Source organism: Balaenoptera ricei, chromosome 14 (genome assembly GCF_028023285.1).
Source record: "Balaenoptera ricei isolate mBalRic1 chromosome 14, mBalRic1.hap2, whole genome shotgun sequence".
NCBI lineage: Eukaryota > Metazoa > Chordata > Mammalia > Artiodactyla > Balaenopteridae > Balaenoptera > Balaenoptera ricei.
Genome location: NC_082652.1, coordinates 2,859,451 through 2,882,601, shown reverse-complemented (window position 1 = coordinate 2,882,601; position 23,151 = coordinate 2,859,451). Strand labels below are relative to the sequence as shown.

Sequence of the window (23,151 nt, the reverse complement as noted above, 5' to 3'; positions counted from 1 at the left end):
TTAATTGAAATTAGATGTATGTAGTATAAAGAAAAGAATATATATCACAAATGAACAGTTTAAAAGACAATAGTAAACACTCTTGTACTAGCGCCCAGGTCACGAACTAGAATATACCCAGTATCTTTGAAGCCCCCTGCATGTTTCTCTCCATTAATACCCTCATTCTCCCCACTGAGACCTATTATTTTTAATTTTGTGTTCATCTCGTCATTTTTTATAGTTTTACCTAAATGAATGTATATATCCATCATCCATGAATACTTTGTTGTTAATGTATGCCTAATTTTTAATATTTGCATAAATGTATTTTTCTGAATCTTTCAATTAAATATTTTATATCAGAGATTACCCATAGGAATGTAATTGAATCATTTTCATGAATGTATAGGAGTCCATTGTAGGAATATGTCAACATTTATTTATCCATTATCCTCTCAACGGTCATTTGGGACATTTCCAGTTTTTTGCTATTAAAACAGCACTGCTATGAATACTTATGTATGCCTTCTGGTAAACAAATACAAGAGTGTCTCTAGATTCTATACTTTAGAAGTGGAAATTTCCGGTCATAGTGTATGCATATCTTTGACATTGCTGGGTGTATTTCCTAAAAAGGCGGCACCAATTTTGCCCACCAGGAATAAATGAAGGTTTCCTTTGTTCCACATTCTCTACAACTTGTGGTATTATCAGGCTGCCTGACTTCTGGCAACCTGGTGGATATGAAATTGAAATGTATAATAGTTTTAATTTGTTCTTCTCTGATTTCTAATGAGATGGAGTATCTTTTCGATTTATTGGCTACTTTGTGTTTTTTCTTCTGTGAAATGTCTGCTCATTTTTTTACCCATTTTTCTTTTTGGTTATTTTTCTTAATGAATTAGAGGCATTCTTTATATATTCTGCATCCTAATTCTTTGTTGGTCTTGATGTGTTATAAATACCTTCCCCCAAATTATGGTTTTTGATATAAAAAAGTACTTCTTTTAAAATATAGTCAACTGTATTAATTTTTCCTTTGTGGTCAGTGTTTTGGTGTCTTGTTTAAAGAAACCTTTTCCTCTCAGAGCTTGTAAAGATATCTTTTAGTATTTTCTTCCACATTGATTTCTTTTCTTCCTTTGAATAACAAATTGATCTGAAATTGATGTCTAAGAGATCTGATTCCTTTTTTTCTCATTTGGATAATCAATGTCTCAGTGTCATTTCTGGAAAATGCATCCCTTCTCACTGATCTGCAATTGTAGTTCCCTTACACAAAATCTCCTTTTTCTGTTCATTATTCTATATACCTATTGCGTTCTGCTATCACACTGTTTGAATATCTATGACTTTCAAATAACCCATCTATATTTTTCTTCTCTTTAGTGAGCCACCGATTCTTGACCGTTTGATCTTCATATAAATTTAAAAATCAACTTGTCAAGAAGTTGATTTGCATTGGATTGGAATTGCATTGACTCTACAGATTAATATGGGGAGAACTGTACACCTTTCTATCTCTGAACATGGCATATCCTATTTCTTCAGTTTTTTGTGAATAGTTGTTCTACCTGAATGATTAGCTAATTAAGCAATATGACTGAAATTTCATAATTAGGATATGTCTTGGCAATGATTTTCATTACTCATTTTTTTCTGTAACACAGAATACCTTCAGATCTACAGATTTAACTATTCCTTAATTTTAGGAAAAAATGTATTTGTGAATAAATTTTTTTGGTTCATTTTGTGTAATTCTTAGCTCTAGGACAGTAATCATCCTTATATTGGATTAACTTTCTTCTTCTCTTCTTCCAAGTTCTTTTTTTATATAAATTTATTTATTTTATTTATTTATTTTTGGCTGTGTTGGGTCTTCGTTGCTGCGCGCGGGCTTTCTCTAGTTGTGGCAAGTGGGGGCAACTCTTCGTTGCGGTGCGTGGGCTTCTCATTGTGGTGGCTTCTCTTGTTACAGAGCACGGGCTCCAGGCACATGGGCTTCAGTAATTGTGGCTCGCAGGCTCTAGAGCACAGGCTCAGTAGTTGTGGTGCACAGGCTTAGTTGCTCCGTGGCATGTGGGATCTTCCCAGACCAGGGCTCGAACCTGTGTCCCCTGTGTTGGCACGTGGGTTCTTAACCACTGAACCACCAGGGAAGCCCCCAATTTTTTTTAATCTTTGCATTTCCCTAGCACTCACCAAGATTATCTCCATCTTTTCTATATATGCCAATAATTCCTCTTTAAACTATGTCTATTCTGTTCCTTGTTTTTAATTTCTATTTTGCACAGTTTGGATCTTCAATTCATGTATTAGCTCTTTGGTCTACCTTATTATCTTTGTCATTATTTCCTTTTTATATTTTAACTCTTCATTTATTAAGTTCATGTTCTTTTAAAAAAATTTTCTACCCATTTAAACACTCACAGAAAAAAAATACTTTTGGTTTATGTTACTTCCCAAATAAATTCTTCCTCTCTCTTATATCGTTGTATTTCCTTCCTTCCTTCCTTCCTCCCTCCCTCTTTCCCTTCCTTCCTTCCTTTTCTTCTTCCTTCCTTCTTCCCTTCCCTTCTGCAATATATTTACATAGATGGACTGCCATTTCTCTTGTAATCTGATTCATGCCCAACTTGGACAACTCTGGTCCACACCCAGGCCTTCTATTTGTGTAGATAGAACATGAATGAGTTTCACTCAACATGCATTATCTTACAAAATATACACCAACACCTGAGTTTTCAACAGCCTGGGGTCATGGAGAGAGAAGGACAGTTCAGGCAGGGCTTTCATGGATGGAATTAGGACCTGTTCCCCCTTTATGCAGTTTTTCAGATGCTCCGTGCCTGAGTCCACTCAACGCTTTGCGTGTGTGCGTGCGTGTGTGTGTGTGTGTGTGTGTGTGTGTTGAGATGGGAAAACAGAAAGGGAGAGAGGGTCAGTATTGTATTTCTTCCATCTGCTTGGAATAACCTTGGCCTTCAGATTACATCGCCGATTCATCTCTGGGTCTGGGATCCTTGCTTTCGATAAAGACAAGCATCCCTGGATGATCTCTTTTATCATCAACAATCCTTCCACTGCCCAAAATGAGAACAGAAAAGAAATACGAACACTGATTTTTCACCTTTGCATAAGGAGTTCACAGCATGAAGAGGAAAAAATATTATCTTGCCCCTCTGTGTTCTCTTTCTTCTGCCTTTGGCTCTTTCCAAATTTGTTATCATACTTACGATGTTTTCTGTTTGGGTAAATTCATTTCTGCATTGCTTACGACCCTTCTGCCTTTGCTCCCAGTTGGGGTTGATACAACTGACAAACCTTCATGATTGTCTCTGCTTCTGGTACAATATGGAGTTGACCGGAAAAGATATTCTGCTTTCATAAAAATTATCTTTTCAAACAGCTACACCCACAGGGTCAAGTCAGGGAACAGAAACCACAGCAGATAACTGACCAGAAGCACTTTAATACAGAGGACTAGTCACAGAGGGGCTGAAATTGCTGACAGAACAACTAGATGATGGTGATGCAGCCCTGATATAAGTAACTGCAGGAAGTCTTTTCTCCTAGGTTCAGAAGGACAAAGCAAGGAGGGGGGACCATAAGAGGTCAACGGCAAAGTCTCCCTGTAGGATTTGGAGCCATGGTACGAGGTGCCTGGCGGGAGCTGGAACCACAGATGGGCGAGCTTTCTGGCCTGAACAGGGACCAGGGAGCAAGAGAGAAAACTATCCCGCCTTCTCCCATCTTCCCAGCCTCAAGATTCCTGCCATTGGGTCCCATTGGCCGAACCCATCAGAAGCCAGACCTGGGTAGTGTAGGGCATCTGGGAAATGCAGGTGACAGAGGTGGACCTACTGAGAGTCACAGCAGAGCAGGAGAAGGGTGAGCAGTAAACCGCAGAGCAAGCAGCCCCAGTGCATCACCTCTGTCCTCTCGCAAGTAGAGCTTGCTGGCGAAATCTTCTATGATTGCTAATTACTTACTACTGCAGCTAACAAACTACCCTAAAACTTAGTGCTTTAGGACACCACCATTCTGTTATACATCACTTTTTTCGTACCAGGAATCTGAGCAGGGCTCAGCTGTGAGGTGTGTCTGCCCCACCTGGAATTGGTGCGGTCCCCTGGTGGTACTAAGCTGCCGGCTGGCTGGCCTACAGCAGCCAAGACAGCTTCACGCACGTGTCTGGGGCCTGGGCAGGAACGGCTAGAAGATGGGGATCACCAGGTCCCCCCTCTCTCCATGCAGCGTCAGAGCTTCTCATGGGATCTCCCAGAAGACGAGCTGGACTTCTTACAGGCGGCTCTGGGCTCTAAAAGCAAGCGTTCCTGGAGACCCAGGTGGAGAGTCACAGCTTCGTAGAGTGTCTAGCCTCAGAAGTTCCAGATCCTCACTTCTGCTATATTCTACTTGCAAAGCAATACACTGAGGCCAGATTCAAGGGGCGAGGGGTAGGGAAGAGCATCTAAGTATTTAAGCCATGTTCAGGTGTCATCTCTCTTCAAAGAGGCTTTGAAGGAGGGGAAACTGCACACTTGCGGTCAGATGCACTACGTTGATTTTTGAACCTACATCACTCAGCTGATTTCTGTCTTACTCTTGAGCTGATGCCTTCCCCAGGCCTCTGTGTGTTGATGCCAGAATTTTTTTTGCTGGAGTTTTAAAAATCAATTTACTTGCATACCTTCAAAATTGGGAGAGAGAATTCTGACAACTGGGTCCGCTCTCCTGTCTCCTACCAGCAGGTGCTGAGTCAGTCCCTTTCCTAAGTGATCCAAGAAAATGCCTCTTCAGCAGCTTTGAACACGCTCCTTCGTTTGTTTCTTCTTCATCGTTTAAGTCGGAGGTGACCTGCTCCTTGCGTTAACGTGGCCCTCTTTCAGAATGAATTGACACTGCTCAGTGTGAAGTGACCTGAAGTCATCTGTTTGCATTTCAGCTGATACCTGATGCATCCCTTGGTTGACTGGTTATTTCCTAAATGCCTGATCTGGAGCCATGCAATCTGCTCAAGGCTCACCTGTCGTCTTTCGTTTACACCATCAACACCTGGAAAGGTAAGAGCCCAGAGACTGAGGCTCAGTGACCTTCGACGACCTTCCCAAGGGTGCACAGGCAGTGAGGATGCCAAGATAGGTGCCCGTGGTCCTGGCTCCATGCCCTGTGCTCTTCCTCATGAACCCATGTGGTCTCCAATAGGTCCGCCCCCTGGATCTGAAATTGCCATTCCTCGTGGTAATGATCAGTGTCTGAAGTGCCTGGAAGGGCCCACAATAATCCACCTACCATCCTTCGGAGCTCTTTACTCTGCAGCGACTGGTAAGCCTGACAGATGCTCATGACGGTGGACACACCTTCATCTGTCTGTGCTCCAAAGCACTGTCTTAAGTTGGCATCTTATCCTGCCAAACAGACCCCCCATGGTCTCTCTCACAGCACTGACTACGCAGTACAGGGTTGGGTCCGTGTCTCTTATTTGCTGTTACATCCCCGGCACCAAGCTTCACACTCAAGAAACGTCTGCTCAATAAGGGAAATGTTTCAGGTAATTCATTCTCTTAAGTGCTTTTAAAAAGAATGAGATTTAGGAGTATCGGTGTCTACCTTCCTGCCTCGCATTGATGAAGAGGGATTTTCCAAAACACGGGTTCTGGGATATAGGTCAGCGAGGGCGAGTTCTCTGGACCTCAAAGGAAATGTGTTATGAGCTCTAGGGCGTCTGTCAAGTTATTTACCTCTTGTGTTTCTGTGTCCAGTTCTGGAAAACACAGGTGATAAAAGCACCTACTTCGTGGGGTTGTTCTGAGGATTAAATGTGTGAAAAATATTTTAAGCACTGAGAAGAGTGTCAGACACAAATAGATACTTAATAACTGCTGGCTATTATTATTACCATTATTATTATATTCAGCTATCTCCCCAAACTTCCTGGACCCAGCACATCATTCCTGTGTTCCCACGAGTAACCCAGAAGAGGTACAGAGAAATCACATCTGAAGGTGCTGGGGAAAGGATATGAAGACATTCCCTCAACAGCCTCTGTGGCTAGCCGACCAAAGACCACCTTGGAAATGGAATCTCCATGGATACCAAATGAATGAACAGATGACACTGAAGACCAAAACCCATCCCCAACTCCTCCCCACCCGGCGTTGTGTAATCCTCTACCATCTCCCCACTCCTTACCACCCCGGAACACAGAAATGTGCTTGGGGGCAGGGAGAGGCTGTAACACTCTGAAATGGCTGAGTGTTCTCACCCAACATGTATCTACTTTTGCTCACCCAAATTTGCAGACCCAAATTCACACCAGCCGTCAGAGCAATCAGCCGGGTACAGCCGTGATACACTAGTGAACCCAGCCTTTTCCCTCCAGTGGCTTTCAGTCTGGTTGAAAAGGAGACTGTCAGGTGGGTCTACCATGCAGGGGATGTGATAAGGTCCTTACACAGCGATGAAGGTCAGCTCAAGGTTACAGAGTATAAACAGCAATGACCAGAAGCTGGCACAGCCAAAGAAGATCACAGAGAGCTTTGGTTGCAAGACTTCGATCCCCAGAACCTCTTCAACTTAAAACTGCAAGTTGGTACCCTTGGATCAACATCTTCCCTTTCCCCCCTCCCCCCAAGCCTCTGGCAGCCATCCATCTCTTCTCTGTATCTGCGAGCTTTTGTGAGGCTCCACATGTAAGCGATAGTATACAGAATCTGTCTTCTCTGACTTACCTCACGGAACATAATGCCCTTGGGGTTCACCCATGTTGTTGCAGAAAAGACAGAAATCACTATCTCGAGAGGTATCTGCTCCCTGCTGCTCACTGCAGCGTTATTCGCGATGGTCAAGACATGGAAACAACCTGAGTGTCCACAGTGGATGAATGGATAAAGAAAATGGGATGTATATCCACAATGGAATATTATCCAGCCATCAAAAAGAAGGAAATCCTTCCACGATCTTCTAGAAATCCCAGACCTGCCAAGTTGGCCAAAGTCAAGTTCTCTTGCTCATGAGATAAGCCTCCCACTAGAACATGGGAAAGAGATTCAGTGAAACCTCAGGCAACTTGCCCAGCACCAATTTGGGAGCACAGCTGGTGCCACCGTTGGTACCTTCCTCCTTTCTTCTCTTCCCCCAAGAGGATCAGAGCCGTCAACCTTGGTCAAAAAAAAGTATCGCTAGAAAGGAACCATAGCTGTCAGGTGATGGAGGGATTCTTGAGTTGGAGGCCACTATGGATTAACATCTTGAAATGTGTGAAGCCCATGAAGTTGTGTGCAGAAAGGCTGTGTGTATTGTTACACAGTGGAGTTTGCACATACATGCATTAAACAATGTGACTCAATTATACAGAGTGGGGGGCACAGGGGACTGAGAGAGACAGAGAGAGAGAGAGAGAGAGAGAAGGTGGTTTAAATAGTTAAATTACTAACTTGACCATTCTACTCAGTAAGCATAGCCGAGGAGAGCAAGAAGGATGACACGAACCCGATGGCTCCCAACTCCAGCTGCACGTCCGAATCTCCTGGACACCTTTTTCAAAAGACTAACACCAGACACAATACTGTAAATCAACTATACATCAATTAAAAGCAACAATAATAAAAGAGATAATGAAAAAGATTGAAGAACCATTTTTTTTAATCTGTTCACAGTATAGCTTTAGATTTCCGTTACCTTAAAGTATATGAACTGTAATAATAGACTGATAAATTACTTAAAGAAACTCATGTGCAGGCATTTAGTTTCATGGGTATTTTTGTTACTAAACAAAATACTAACACCAAGACTTCACCCCAGACTGGTGCTGGGGCCAGAGGACCTTAGGAGCAATCACCACTGGAAGCAGTGGTCTCAGCTCATCTCAGCTCCTGGTCCCTCTTACAGCACAAGTACCCCTAATACGGCTGCACCTGACCCTTGTGATTTTGTATACATGACATGGCCTTGAAATAGACCAACTCTCTCACCTCAAGTCTAACAGAAGAACCTGCTCTCTGGCCCCTCCCTTAACAGAAGATACATGGAGTTGACTCATGGAACCAGTGACAGCCATTCGATCCCCCAGTAGCTGACGGGTGTCCAGGGCGGGCCAGGTAGTGTATGAGAAAGGAGGAAAGGGCAGCAAGCAGACCGAAGTTTCTGCCCTCTTGCAGCACGCATTCAAGCGGAAGTAAAAACGTGTGGCAGGTAACAACTTAAGGGATTTTCCAGAAAAGTTGGACTCTACCCAGTGCTACCTTCATTCTAAACTGGGAACCTCCCTCTGTGTAAGAGCTGAGTCTTTTCCTGACAACCACAATCATAGTTTTTCACTTGCAGGGGCGATTTTATCCCCGAGGGGACATTAGGAAAGAGCTGGACCCACCTTGGGGTATCAAAATTTGGGGCTGTGTATACAGTGGGTTGAGGCCAGGGGTGCTGCTAACCGTCCCACAATGTACAGACCGGACTGCCCCTCACAGCAAAATATCATCTGATCCAAACGTCAACAGCCAAAGGCTGAGAAATGTCTACTCCTTTGGATTATAACCCAAACTGTAAAGTAAATATCCAGATGCCCTTACTGAAATAAATGAATGATTGAATAAATAAATACATGAGGGAGAATAAACACATTTCACCTGCAGGATTCCAAAACAATTTACGTAAATATACCACCCACAAGGAGGCAGAGTGGAATTCCATAACTGTGAGCTGCAGATCATCACTTCCTTCTGGAAAATACAGTATAGGGAGTGCAGAAAAAAGCAACTTTACAGACGAAAAACCCGAGAAATACCACCCCAGCCAGCGACCAAATTTCACAGCAACAGTGATTAAGTCATGTTGGGAGTACGTGTTCTTGATACAATGCAATGAAAATGGCATTTTTTGTTTGTTTGTTCTTGAAAATCCCAATTGGCTTTTATTTCAAGATGATGGAGGAATAAAAAAGAGCACAGAGATACACCTGATGTCTTTGTGCCTTTACCTGCGCTGTCCCCTTTGCCTGAAATCCCTTTTTTTTGGCCCATAAATCCACTACATAATCAACAAGGACCTACTGTACAGCACAGGGAACTCCACTCAATATTCTGCAACAACCCATATGGGAAAAGAATCCAAGAAAGAACAGACACATGCATATGCACAACTGAACCACCCCACTGCACACCCGAAACCAAGACAACACCGCAAGCCAACTACACTCCAATCAACACGAAACAAAAATCAAATTAAAAAACAAACAAACAAACAAACAGACCCCACTACATACTCTCCACTCCCCCAGGGCCAGGTCTCACTCTATCATGCTCCTGTCCCTCAAATAGGACAAATAGGACTCATCTCTCCTTTTTACTCATCTGTATACTTCCTGACATCCTCAATAAATGCTTCTTCAGCGGAAAGGTGAAAGAGAATAAAGGGGATGATTTTAAACTCCTGTGGTTTGCAGATGAATACAAAAACAACACTTTATCTCTGTGCTGTTTTACCCCCAAGCCCATTACTTCGGTCTAATCACGAGGAAAACATCAGATAATCCCAACAGAGGGACATTCTTCAAAAAGTCTGAACCGGAAGTCTCAAAGCTCTCAAGATCAACAGAAACAAAGCAAGTCTGAGAAACAGTCACAGTCAAGAGTAGTTAAAGACATGATGACTAAATGTACATGATATCCTGGGTGGGAGCCTGGAACAAAAAAGGGGCCATGGGGCAAAGACTAAGGGAATGTGAATGAGTGTGGACTTCAGTGAATAATAATATTGGTGCACTGATTGTGACAGATGAATCAGGCTAACGAAAGATGTTAATTACAGGGGGAAACTAGCCATCAGGCACTTGGCATTGTCCTGTACTGATTTCACAACTTTTTTTGTAAATCTAAATATATTGTCAAACAGGAGGTTTATTGAAAAAAGACAGAATGCCCTCCTTTCTCTGTCTGCCTCTCAACTCCACTCTGCTCCAGAAGCAACTCCCTTAATTCCCACCTTAATTAATTCCAACTCCCTTAACTCCCTTAATGACAAATGGAGACGCAGCGCCAGGCACAGATGTCACGGACCTGTGCAGGGTTTCGAGATACCCAACTTCATCCTCTTCTTTCTTTTTTTTAATTAATTATTTATTTATTTATTTTTGGCTGTGTTGGGTCTTCGTTTCTGTGCGAGGGCTTTCTCTAGTTGCGGAGAGCGGGGGCCACTCTTGATCGCGGTGCGCGGGCCTCTCACTATCGCGGCCTCTCCCGTTGCGGAGCACAGGCTCCAGACACGCAGGCTCAGTAGTTGTGGCTCACGGGCCCAGTTGCTCCGCGGCATGTGGGATCTTCCCAGACCAGGGCTCGAACCCGTGTCCCCTGCATTGGCAGGCAGATTCTCAACCACTGCGCCACCAAGGAAGCCCATTCTCTTCTTAAAAGTACCCAGTTTTCTCGGAGGGAAATACTGCCTCCCCGGGATATGCTCTTAGTGAAAGATGATTCCAGGAGCCCACCTCTCATTCTGGAAGCCACACCAGCTCCCTCTCCTACCCAGGGCACAGACAGCAAGTAGGTATGTGAGCCACTGGGAGCTTCCCAAGAGTCTTTGCACCTTTGGTTATAGTAAGAACAGAAGGAACTTTTGAAGGAATTCGTTGTGCCGGGCCGGGGAGGGGTGCTGGGCAAGAAGGCTGTTGCATCTACACCAAGGTTATCGTCCCCCTCCCACCCTGTGCATTGCCAAGGCTAGTGCCCCCGTGCCTTATTAATTCTTGAGACCCAAAATATACATCCAACTAACCTTTCATGTATTTATTTTCTTAAATTAGCAGGCTGGGATTTATGGCCTGCAGCTAAGAATATTATTGGCTACACCAGGGCATAGTTTACCTGAAATAGAATAAGGAGAGATCTTTTCCTGGTCCAAGGCAGGTTCAAAAGCTACATCATTCAAGTGAATCAAGTTCAGGGCCAAACCACCTCAAACCACCACATATTATTTCTAACAATTGACATTCCCAAACCACCAAAGAATATCTTTTGAGGCTTATCAACCCCAGGCCCACTTTGTCCCCTTGTCAAATATTCTTACTTTATTCTCTTTCTCTTTTGTTTACAACTCTTATCTTTGCAAGAATATCTACTTGGTAATAATGCCTTATTCGGAGATGGCCTTAGATCTGACCACAGTCTGGGCACGAGATTCTTAACAAACTCTTGAGTATTTAGCGTGTAAAACTGTAAAGACTTCAGCAAAGTATATGTATTGGTTAATAATTAACAATATGTCCATTCATTCATTCATTTAACCAATCTAAGCATATCTCTGACTTTGAGAAAAGCACCCAGGCATCTGAGTGCCATGCCTCTGTTCTGGACCTTTCCACCTGCATTTCCTGGAGTATCAGGGAACCAAGCTAATGCTAGGCAAATATTTGGCTCCAGGCTCACATTCAGATCTGACAACCAGACTCCTTTGAAATTGACTTCCAGTGGGAAGAAGCAACCAAAAACTAGGTGGGAAAGATGAGCAAGAAAGAGCTTTCGAGGCCTTTGATTCTCCGGACACATAATCAGGTGATGAGAGACCTAGGATGCTTCTGACATTAGCTCTCTGTCGGGGAAGGAAAGGAGATGGGGTGGTGAGAACACGCAAGAAAGGGTCCAAGTGCTCTGGGATGCTTCTGTTGTCCACTGGAAGGAAAACATTTTCTGAAATTAAAAGGGATCCTTAGACGTCTAAAGAACAAAAGCGTTTTGCTTTTCTTCCTTTGTGGAGGTCTGCTTTGGAAGACTCGCGCTCCAGGAGAGAACAGAACTTCTAAGATGACAAAGAGTCCCATCCCGGTTTTCCTCTGTGCAATGGTTAATGCACACGCGTGCGCACTCCCAGCTATTTTTGTAAATTGCCCTTACGGATAATTTGCACGACAAATCTTGTTTCCCAGGATGGAAGCCGAGCCCCTGTGTGTAGCCACAGAGATCACAGGTGCAGAAGTGACAGGAAGGTGGCAGTAGTTGGTCAAACACTGCCTGCAGCAGGAGTCCTGTTGGAGGCAAGTACTTTGGTCCCCCCTCCACCCTGGCCATCCTTAAGTGGTGAGGGAAGTCCTGCTGACAGCGGATCTATGAAACCTTAGCCCAGCTCTGGACCTCATTAGCACTGTCACCGCTGAGTCTAGGAACAAGTCACCATTGCTGAGGAAAGCACCCAAGGATACTTGGCTGGATCCTTCAGGGTTATTTACAGCAGATGGCCAGACAGAGCAGGCCCGTGCTAATTCTAAATATTTGGAAGCTATGCTGAACGAGTGTCAAATTGGCTTCACTAAAAAAGATACACAGTTTCATTATTTTCTAATTAGGAGAATTCCGACTAAAGGCTAAAGACATTACCAGATCCAGGTTTCCCATCAGCTGTTTTCATAAACAGATAAGACTCATTCCTAATTAGAGCATGTTAAGTATTCAACAGGCACATTATTAATGCCAGCCTTTAACAAGACGGAAAGTGTGCCACTTTACCAACTTAAACACACATTCATGAAATATTTACTGATTTACTATTGTCTTAACTGGAAAACTGATATTTTAAAAACACCTTTCTAATTGATGGCCTCTGAACACATACACTTTGGCTCTACATCCAAAATTTTCCAATCTTTTGACTTGTAAGTGGAGCCACCCAATCTAGATGCTTCAAAGGTGCTTCTTCCTTAATCTGCAGAGACTTGGATCCTTTAGATTATGTAGCCCAGGAGCACATTTCTCTTGGCCGTGTCGCAGCTTGCCGATGACAAGGCAGCCCTCAGGACTCCGAGGAACACCTTAGTGGGCAGTGGATTGTGGTCGGATGCACAGCTTTTTGTGCAATTTAATTCTACATATATAACCGATTCCCAAAAAAACCGATGTGGATATCATCTCCTGGAGAGCTAAAACTTTAAGAGATTCTGGTTCGTAAACCTGGGTCCAGGAAATCAACCATCAGTAGTTGGCAAACAGAAAAAATGTCGGAATATATGAAATCGTGTGATTTCCCCTTATTGAAAACCTTGAGTAAACCATCAGCAAAATATTTCTCTATATAAACAGCCATCTCCACGAAGAATACTGTATAAGAGCACTGAGCCTGGGAAAACCAAGCACAGAACTAGCACCCCAGCCAGAGGGCCCATGACCAGCTCAATCTAGGTCTGATTTCTGAAGAGCAGAAGGGAGAGATCATGGGGGCTCAGACCCACAGATGTGTTTATGTGCCCTAAATCTCTGTGCTTAATCCCCAGATGCACCTCCAACCCCAGCCAAAGGTTTTACCTTCCAACCATCAGCCAAGTTCAGTCATGAGGTTAATGCTGTCTATTGGTTTCTGGTTCTTCAGTTGAGATTAAAAGGGAATTCCCAGCACTAGGTCACAATCAACAAAACTGAAATGTGCAAAGTATAAGCAAAAGAATGACTCTTTTCTTAAACTCACCCACCCCTTAACAAACACAGAAAGAAAGACGTTTTTTAAAAAACAGAAAGAAAGAACGGGAGAGGGAAAAGAGGGCTGATCATTACTGGATGAACTTTAAAAACCAACATATAAATGTGTGCCATGTCCACGAACACTCCTATGTTCAGAGGACGTAAACGAATCTGATTAGATGGCACTTCAGATCAAGTTTCTGGAGTATGCAGCAATGTCAGGACATATTTAGTGACCTCACAACACTGATACCAAATAGCTGTTACAATCAGACTCATCTGTGTTTAAAACAAACGAACCAAAAAACTGTTAGGAAAATCCAGTCAAGCCAAGGCAAGTAGCTTTCCTCCCATACTACGTTCCAAAGAGAAAACGCACTCAATTCTTCTTCCCAAAGCTCACAGTACTCATTTTAAATGCCTCGTCTTTGGTATATTCTTATATAACACACTTGACGAATTCTAGCGGATAGCCTTCACACTTTTTGCTCTTTTATATTTTGGACACTAAGCTCTATCTCCAGAGAGAAACAAAATGATTACTCTGAGGTTGGTACCATAGAGCGCACTTAGAACTCACAGGTTCGGAAGAGATTTTGAGTTGGCACAGCTGCATCCCCTATCCTTGCCGACAACTGTTGCCATCCCATTTGCAGGCTCATTTCAACTGTGAGCCATTTATCCTAAAACCTGCTGAGAACCGCCTGAGCCAGGGCAAGGGCAGAACCTCAGCCTCCCGGGCTTTTCTGGGATGGCCCGGAAAACCTATGAATAAGAAGGTCTTCACCGCCCTGCTGCCAACCCGGAGAGATCCAGCTGGTCTCTCGATCTGACAGTGAACACGGAGTCTGTAAAAACTGCAAGGACGCTTCTACCCCAGACAGCGCTAACACAGCTCTCTGGATCAAACAGACGGGGTTCCCAGAGGCACCCTCTGACCTTGGAGATGCTACAGGGAGATACTCCCAATGAACTCACCTCAGTGTGAAGCGGTCCTCGGTGGAGTTTTTGGAGATGGAGACGGGAAACGTCAGCACATCTCCCTGCCTGACCGTCTTGGGCACGTACTGCACGGCCACGTGGTTGTCCAAACGCAGCTCTCTCAGGGGCGGCCGGCTCGGGGTCTGGTAAAGAAAAACGCTCCCGATCCTCTGCAAGGGAGGCCCCGACTCATCGAGGTCGCTGCGGCCCGTCCGCATCCCTCCGGCTCTCCTGGCGCAGTCTCCGCGCTCGTCCCCGGGCTGCAGGGCGTAGTAGAGCTCCACGGGGCTGCCCTCGGGGGGCCCGGGCGACTTCTTCCTCCCGGCCACCACCGTGGGGGGGCCGAACCAGCCGGCCGGGAGCTCCAGCTGCGCCACGCACAGCCCCAGGGCGCCCTGCAGCCGGCAGCTGCCCCTCACCTCCCGGGTCTCCCGGAAGGCGAACACCCGCAGGCAGGGGAGCCTCTGCGCGGGGCCGCCGTCGTCCCAGTCCCTGCCCACCACGTGGAACAGCACCTGCACGCGGGGCCGGCTCAGGGAGACCTTGTCCCGCAGGATGTGCGCTTTCAGCTTCCAGTTCAGGGAAAACGTGCTGGTGAATCCAAACGGGCTGGAGGGCAGCATCAAGTCCTGGGGTACCACCTGCTCGATGGCGAAAGGCCCGTAGCTGGCATTCAGGACGGGGAACCTCTTGGATTTGTAAATCAGAAAGGACTCCACGCGCGACTGCAGACTGGAGTTTCTCATGATGTCCTGGTTGGCTTCCTTCAGGAAGAAGGACACGTCCGCATGGTGGATGTGGTAGGTCACTGGGAGGTAGGTGGGCAGCAAGGAGAACCTCTGGATGCTTTCCAGGATGCCTCGGCTCGCCACCACTGTGGGAAGGAATCGGGGTTCAGGGGTTAGAAACTCCAGGGCAAGGGTACCAATATTTCACACCTCTTCGCACCTCCCGCCCTTTATACGGACTGCCTTGTCTTCGCACTAATTACGCAATTCTTTATCCAAAAGGTCTTACTTGAATCAACTCATCTTATAGGAAATATATTTCTTTAAAAAAATTGATGCCACTGGAGTAGACAACAGGCATCATTGGCCATGCATAGAAGCTAAGTGTGCACATAAATAAATTTCAAATCACGCCTTTAATTTTCAGCTAGCGGTCCTGGTGCCTTTAGGAGGCGATGGGTTATGCCTAAGACTTGTTCTCTTTTCGTTAAAGGGAGAGATCCTCATGAGAAAGGTCTTAAGAATGTGCGGGCATCCAACAGAGAAGGGCATTCCCGTTAACTCAACCAGATGGACCAAGATTGGAAACGAGAATGACTTTCTCAGCATGTGGTTTGAGGCTGTGTCCATATCCTACCCAATACTATTTTATGTTCCACCAGATACACACGCTGCACATGAGGACACACTGACCATCGGGAAATGATAAAGGACGTTAAGGTGGGCAATCACATATCACTTGGACATCACACACTTTCCTGGGGGTTAAGCTGAGAGATGGAGAGAAAAGACCTCGGAAGGATAATGCTAGGAGGAAACCTCCAGAAACAGATGAGATGGGCTGACCACGTCATGTCGGGTCCATGTGTCCCTAGAACCCAAGAACCAAGGGAAGCCCGTCACTCATCCTTCGTGAAAGCTACGTTGACCCCAATGCACAGAAAGCATTCTTTTTTTTTTCCCCCTTACTAAGCATATCCCTCCCTCAGGGGGTACATTCCAAAATGTTATTTTTACAATGTGCCTTATATTCTGGAAGAAAAACACAGACACACAAATTACGTAATTCAAGAACCAACTTAACAGGCTTTAGAAATGGAAATTATTGGCTCTGGGATCACTGACTTTCTAGGCAAAGCTCCACAAGTTATCTGAAGCCCTTCTCATTAGTCGCCCTGTAATTATCACTGGTTCTTTTGCAGTAGAAGCAACTGAAGCCCTGACATTCATCGGGCCAAACTGTTTCAGAGGCTCACGTGAGCACACTTTCCGATGCACGACGCCTACATGAGCCTGGACCCCTCTTGGCTGTTGTCTGTGAACAGAGGAGAAAGCAGAGGACTCAGAGAAAGGGGTCTTGACTGTGGCTTTGCTGCACAGATCTCGAGAGAGAACAGGCAAGTCACTGAGCCTCTCCGCCTCTCCTGGACTGGTCTGAAGTAGGAGGGCACCAACCAAAGTATGGCGGCCCCCATCCAGTTCTAACAGGGCAGGGCACTCAGCTGCGGTCCATCCTGCTTCTGGACAAGAAGCCAGCTTGACATACACTCATCCTGAGTTGATGGACAGCCCCGAGGGAAGGGCTCCCTCAATTCCACTGCACCACCCAACTCAGGCCAGGCTGAGCGCCCCAGTTCAGCAACCAAGGTGTCTATGGCCCCGAGCCATTTGAAACTTCCAGGATCTGAGCAGTTTCGATTCACCCAAGCGGCGATTTCATATGATTCAACCTAATACCTCAGAATTTCTTTTTCAAACATCAGAATATCATAGACCTCACAAGAGACCTCACTCCTTTATCAGGACTACGTTTTTCTTAACGTTCTGGAAATCCCTCAGGATTTATATTTTCAATAAACGTGTATTGTCACATGTGAGTTTTTCGTGAAAGTGAAGCACAGGCAGTGAGTTTCGTGCTCATGTTCAGGGTTGAAGCTTTCTCCTTCATCCCATCTCTGGGTACCACCTCCCCTCCCCCACTTTGCTGGCTACACTCCTGTGACTGCTCAGGCTGTGTCATAAATGTCACTTCTCTGGAATGCCTCCTTTGACTGCATGATTCTGTGTTTATATGCACCATCGATGTCCCTGTAGATCTCATACTTCCCTATCATAGGACTTCATGCTGTTCTGTAATTCCCTTCATGCCCCAGTGGGTTATATGCAAGTGAGCTGAGATGACATATGAGCCTTTTCTCTGCTTTATTCATACTCCTTAGAAGAGCACCCGACAAACACTAGCTTCTCAGTAAATATTTGAGAAATGAATGAATCAACAAATGAATTATGCTTCCAATATTACAAAAAGCAGATTATATTTTCACAGCAGGATTTTATATGCTGTCTCCTCCGTTGCCATCACTCTATAATTAGAATCCTCCATCCTTTTATCCCATGAAGAGGTCCACGTAATCTTGGTGATAAAAGACCTACATCCATCACACAGTGCCCCCTGATCCTTTTTTTTCTTTTTTAATGTCACTGGAGTAGAGTTGACTTACAGTGTTGGGTTAGGTTCAGGTGTACTGCAAAGTCATTCAGTTATACATATACATGTATCCATCCTTTTTCAGGTTCTTTTCCCATTTAGGTTATCACAGAATACTGAGTAGAATTCCCTGTGCTACACAGTAGGTCCTTGTTGGTTATCTGTCTTATATATAGTAGTGTGTAGATGTGCATTCCAAGCTCCCAATTTATCCCTCTCCCCACCCCACATTTCCCCTTTGGTAACTGTAAGTTTGTTTTCGAGATCTGTAAATCTGTTTCGGTTTTGTATATATGTTTTAAAAAATGATACAAATGAACTTATTTACAAAACAGAAACAGACTCACAGACACCCTGATTCTTATAAATGCATCTTGGCACCACTCAGGTTGTCATCACACCAGCCTGTCATTCACTGTAGACACTGCTGAAGCCAAATAGCCAGGTTATGTAGATAGTTAAACATTAATACCAGACACCGAGGCTCTGTGAACTTTCCTGTTGAACATCTGACCCCTATTTGAGTACACCAAACTTAACTGTGCAACTAATTACATATTCCAAGGGCAATGGCTGTGGGTCCTCTGACTTTATTTGGGAAAGCAACCAGGGGAACACCATGGGCATCATTCAAAGGGAAGTCATTTCTAAGCTTCATTCCACGAACAGCCTATTTGTCTTTTCGCCTGGTATCTGACCTACATGTTTATTGCTTAACAAGTTGACCTAAAGCTAGTGTTATTTCCTTCTTCTGACTTTTTTTTTTAAACAAAATTCAAAAAATAATGTTCCACCATGCACAGAACAGATTAAGTAAAACTCATTATCCTCAAATCCCCACGGGGGTGGTTATTATAACGTACGAACATCAATTCCACATAAAAAAAAGAGCAAGGTATCAAATAACAAAGAAGTTGCACGTGGTAAATCTCACTTAATAACCCATTAAGAAAAAAAATTACATTTGATTTTGGTGCTGTGACTTTATATGCTTATTTGAAAGAAAGTGACATGTTCCCATCATTAAGCAACGCAGTGACCTCATAGAGATTTTCTATTAATTTACCATTTTGAAAAAATAATTTCCCCTAAATAAGACTTTTACGAAATCTGAGAAAGACGGTGATTTGAGCACAGACCTTTAAAATTTCCCCTGAGTGGACTCAAAAGCAGTTAACTAAGGGAATATGTTAATAAGTAAAAATCTGCGTCTGTGTTGAATATTCAGTGCAAACTGCACGCCGTGGCCTGGGAGAATTCCTGAGAAATTACATGGGATACCAATGCTTCATGCAGAAAATACAGCATGGTGAGGGTTGCCAGATACAACATACAGGAAACCCAGTTATGTTTCCATTTCTAATTGACAGAAATGTTGCATGGGGCATGCTTATAATTAAACACAAAAACCAAATTTGTTGTTTATCTGAAATCCAAATGTTACTGGGCACCCTGAATTGTTGTTGGCTAAATCTAGCATCTCTAAGCATGACATCATAAAAGAAGACGATAGCCTGGTGGAACTACCCTGATATTTCTAAGAGCAAAGGCCACTGTATCCCAGGAATGCCCTGCACTAGGTAACGTTCCTGACGCTGGCTGCTGACAACATTTGTAATCAGCTGAATTGAAAGACTCAGGAGTGAGTTGGACCACACTGGGCAGAAAACCCCAGAATCAGGGCCTCTTGCTGACTTGGAGCAGGAGGTATGACACAGCCTCACTGTGGACTGAGTCCAAGCCAAAGCAAAACGACTTACAGGAAACTGGTCCCCAGTGTAGCAGCTGTACCAAACTGAGAGAAGGGACATTACAACAGTGGTCTGGGAATACCAGGAAAGCCAGTGCATCCCCACGCTACTCAGGCTGCTGCACCACCGATATGGGAACGTAGGGCCAGCGCCCTTCCAGGTGGACGTTTCATGTGCAGCTCTAACAAGAGCAAGTGGAAACCAAATGGAAAGAAGAGGAACCCACTCCACTGTGTCAGGGAAATTCCAATGCACTAGAGGCTACCCTCATTCAAGGGCAGCTAGAGAGAAGGCAAATACAGACGAAAAACACAAGGAGAATGAAATGTTTGTTTCATAAATAAAAACTGCAAAATCAAAGAAGGGCATTTGAAAGGGCACTGAAGAGATAGAGGAACAACAAAGCTTTGAAGGGTAGTTACCACAGAATACTGATGTATATTTTACACAGAATAACTTCTACGCTCTCGCTAATCAAGAAAATGCAGGACCCCTGTTATTTTATAATGAAATAAGACTAAGATGGAAGAAGATATGGCAGTATTAAAAGTAAGGGATTTAAAATGGTTTCAGAAGCAATAAAAAAGATATGAAAAAGCAGAAAATTGAATTTATCCTGTGAAAAAGAGAATTTGTGAAGCTTTCCCTAAAGCTAAATGGAAAAGACAAGAAATGAAAATGAGGATCAGTGGCAGGCTGCAAACATGAGACACATCAGATGTATATACAGATAATAGGGCTTCTAAGAAAAATAGCAGAAAAATGCAAAAGAAGCATCATTAAAAGACAAGAGAGAAAGGAAAACAGGCCTGGGGTTAAAAATAAATAAATATTTCACTGAATTCCAAGGAAAACTGGAAACACCACCTTTTAGGTATTTCCTAAAGCCATTTCTTAATGTCAAGGATAAATAATTCTATAAGTGCTTATTTAAAAATAAAACAAAAAGGAAAAACTCAAACTGGCCTCAGTTGTATCTACTGTACAAAATTAAGTCTTAAAAATGATAAATATTTCCATAAATCTGATGGAGAATGTTCAAATTGAACAATTCTCTAACCTAGAGGTTTTCCTGATAATATGTGAGGACAGTAGAAAGATGCAAGGTTACATCCTATCTATCCCTCCTTAAGAAAAAAACAAAACAAAACACTGAAGCCTATTACTCAGGCAGCCAGGAGGTGGTTAAAGTGTAATATTCAGGAACAGGAAAGTCATGACATAAACATGAAAACATTTAAGCATCGAATAAATTCAAATACAGTTTTAAATGTAGGCAAAACCAACATGGTCAAAATAGTTATTGATCAAAGAAAAACCATAATCCAAACATTATATTATTTAAAAGTCATAAACTTGGTAAAAATGCCAAAAGAAACATGAAAAGAAAAAAAGTAAAAGGGTACTAATTTTGTATATCCATAGAAGTGGCTTTATTTTTGTCAATGATAACCAAATAAATATATATTTAACTATAATTTTTTGTTTGTTAATTTTTTTTTTAAGAATTTCACTTTATTTATTTATTTATTTATTTTATTTTGTCTGTGTTGGGTCTTCGTTTCTGTGCGAGGGCTTTCTCTAGTTGCGGTGAGCGGGGGCCGCTCTTCATCGCGGTGCGCAGGCCTCTCACTATCGCAGCCTCTCTTGTTGCAGAGCACAGGCTCCAGACGCGCAGGCTCAGTAGTTGTGACACACGGGCTTAGTTGCTCCGTGGCATGTGGGATCTTCCCAGACCAGGGCTCGAACCCGTGTCCCCTGCATTGGCAGGCAGATTCTCAACCACTGCGCCACCAGGGAAACCCCAACTATAATTTTTTACAAGTTTAAAATAAGGCTGTTTGGCTTACAAATTGGGAAGGGAGAGAGAGAAAGAGAGAAAACAGAAACAGCTCATTGAGTGATACATTGAAAACACAGAACATAGGTCATCAAGAAAGAAAAATGATAAAAAGCATAAAATGTGATGAAAGGAGTAAGAACAAATTTGTTAATTATGACACTAAATATAAATGAGTTAAACTCTCCTGTGAAAAGACAAACACTGTCAGGATGACTCAAAAATTATAGGACAATGAGTTTAAATTGTCTGCAAGAGAACTCCTAAATACAGTGACTGAGAGATTTAAAAAAATAAAAATCTGAGCATAGACATTCCATAGTGGGTAAAAAAAAAAAATAGCACAACTTTAATATCAGAGGATAAAGTAAATTCAAGAGAAAAAATAACTACCTGGATTAAAGGTCTTAATTTTTATTGAAAGATACAATTCACAATGCATGTATAGTAATAAATATTTTAAGCAAAAATATATCTCCAAAATTAATATAACAAATCTCTTAAAGTTACAATTGAAAAATTGATAGTAACAATTTTTTTGGAAAATATTATATACCTCCTTTCCCAATCTCTGACTTATGAAGGATGGAAAAGTTAAGTAAGGCTAGGAAGTTATAAATAATATAAATTATGAGGTTGTAATTTCTACAAAGGATACTCTTATTTATACTGTTCATGGACTCTTGCTAAACCTCATATACAAAGCCACAAGAAAACCTTTAAAAAAAATCACAAAAATAACTTAAATTGTATTCCATGATTCCATGAGCATATGTAATAAAAATATATGGCGCAGTGGTTGAGAATCTGCCTGCTAATGCAGGGGACACAGGTTCGAGCCCTGGTCTAGGAAGATCCCACATGCCGCAGAGCAACTAGGCCCGTGAGCCACAACTACTGAGCCTGCGCATCTGGAGCTTGTGCTCCGCAACAAGAGAGGCCACGATAGTGAGAGGCCCACACACCGCGATGAAGAGTGGCCCCCGCTTGCCGCAACTGGAGAAAGCCCTCGCACAGAAACAAAGACCCAACACAGCCAAAAATAAATAAATAAAAATAAATCTAAAAAAAAATAAAAAATAAAATTTATATTTGAAAACAACAAAATCTTAACATAAAGAAAAGAAGACTTTCTATCTCCAGTAAAGTAGGAATAAGAATGCAGACCAAAACTCAAAACCGAAACAATATCCAACTTAATATGAATTGGATAGCTTTCCCCAAGAGTGAATGAAGGTCTGTTCATGGACCAGAAGGGTCTAAACATGCTTAGAATGGCAAGACCTGAGGATGTAGCAGACCCCACAATAGCTGTGGTTGATGGGGAAACCTTGGCACTTCCCTGTTTCCTGTGACCTTGCCTGGTCCCAGGTGAATGTGTCAGAGATAAGAAGGAAAGCAGATGGCTTTACTGAGAGCTGGGACACACTAGGTATTCTGTGAGCTTCACTACGTTCCTGAAAGCCCCAGACTGAGATGAGAGGTATGCCTCTAGGAACTTGGATTAGAGGTTGTTCAAGACACAAAGCCAAATCAAAGTTCCTAACTGGCTCAGCTCACCCCCCTTGCTCCTTCTTACTCCTGGGTACCAGGGCTGCCCTATGCAGAGATGAATAATCAACTGTCCCACCCAACACCTAACACATGCTCAGCTGATGCCTTGCACTTTGGAATCCACCAGAAAGGAACTCTCTCATCTTCCCTCCAGCAAATCTGACAGCAACTTAGAATTTGCTACCCATCTTTACCTATGATGAAAAGCATCTCCTTTTCCTTCAAAAATCAGTCTTTAAGGTCCAGCAACTTTTCCCTCTCAAGAGGGAATTCCACATCATCTATTTCTCCCTCTCAACTGGATAGCTCATGGCAGTATAAAAACCTAGTATACTCAAACTTCAGAAACAAACAAAACTGGCCTTTGACTCTGAATCCTTTTTTC

General features: G+C 43.3%; 1 protein-coding gene across 1 annotated transcript in view; it reads right to left on the bottom strand.

The window, feature by feature from the left end:
- TMEM132D (transmembrane protein 132D) overlaps window positions 1–23,151 on the bottom strand; it is a 678,719-nt gene that overhangs the window by 483,021 nt on the left and 172,547 nt on the right. The window contains exon 2 of the mRNA XM_059893671.1: window positions 14,403–15,279. Within this exon, the coding sequence (XP_059749654.1) occupies window positions 14,403–15,279 (877 nt within the window). The remainder of the gene's footprint in view (window positions 1–14,402; window positions 15,280–23,151) is intronic.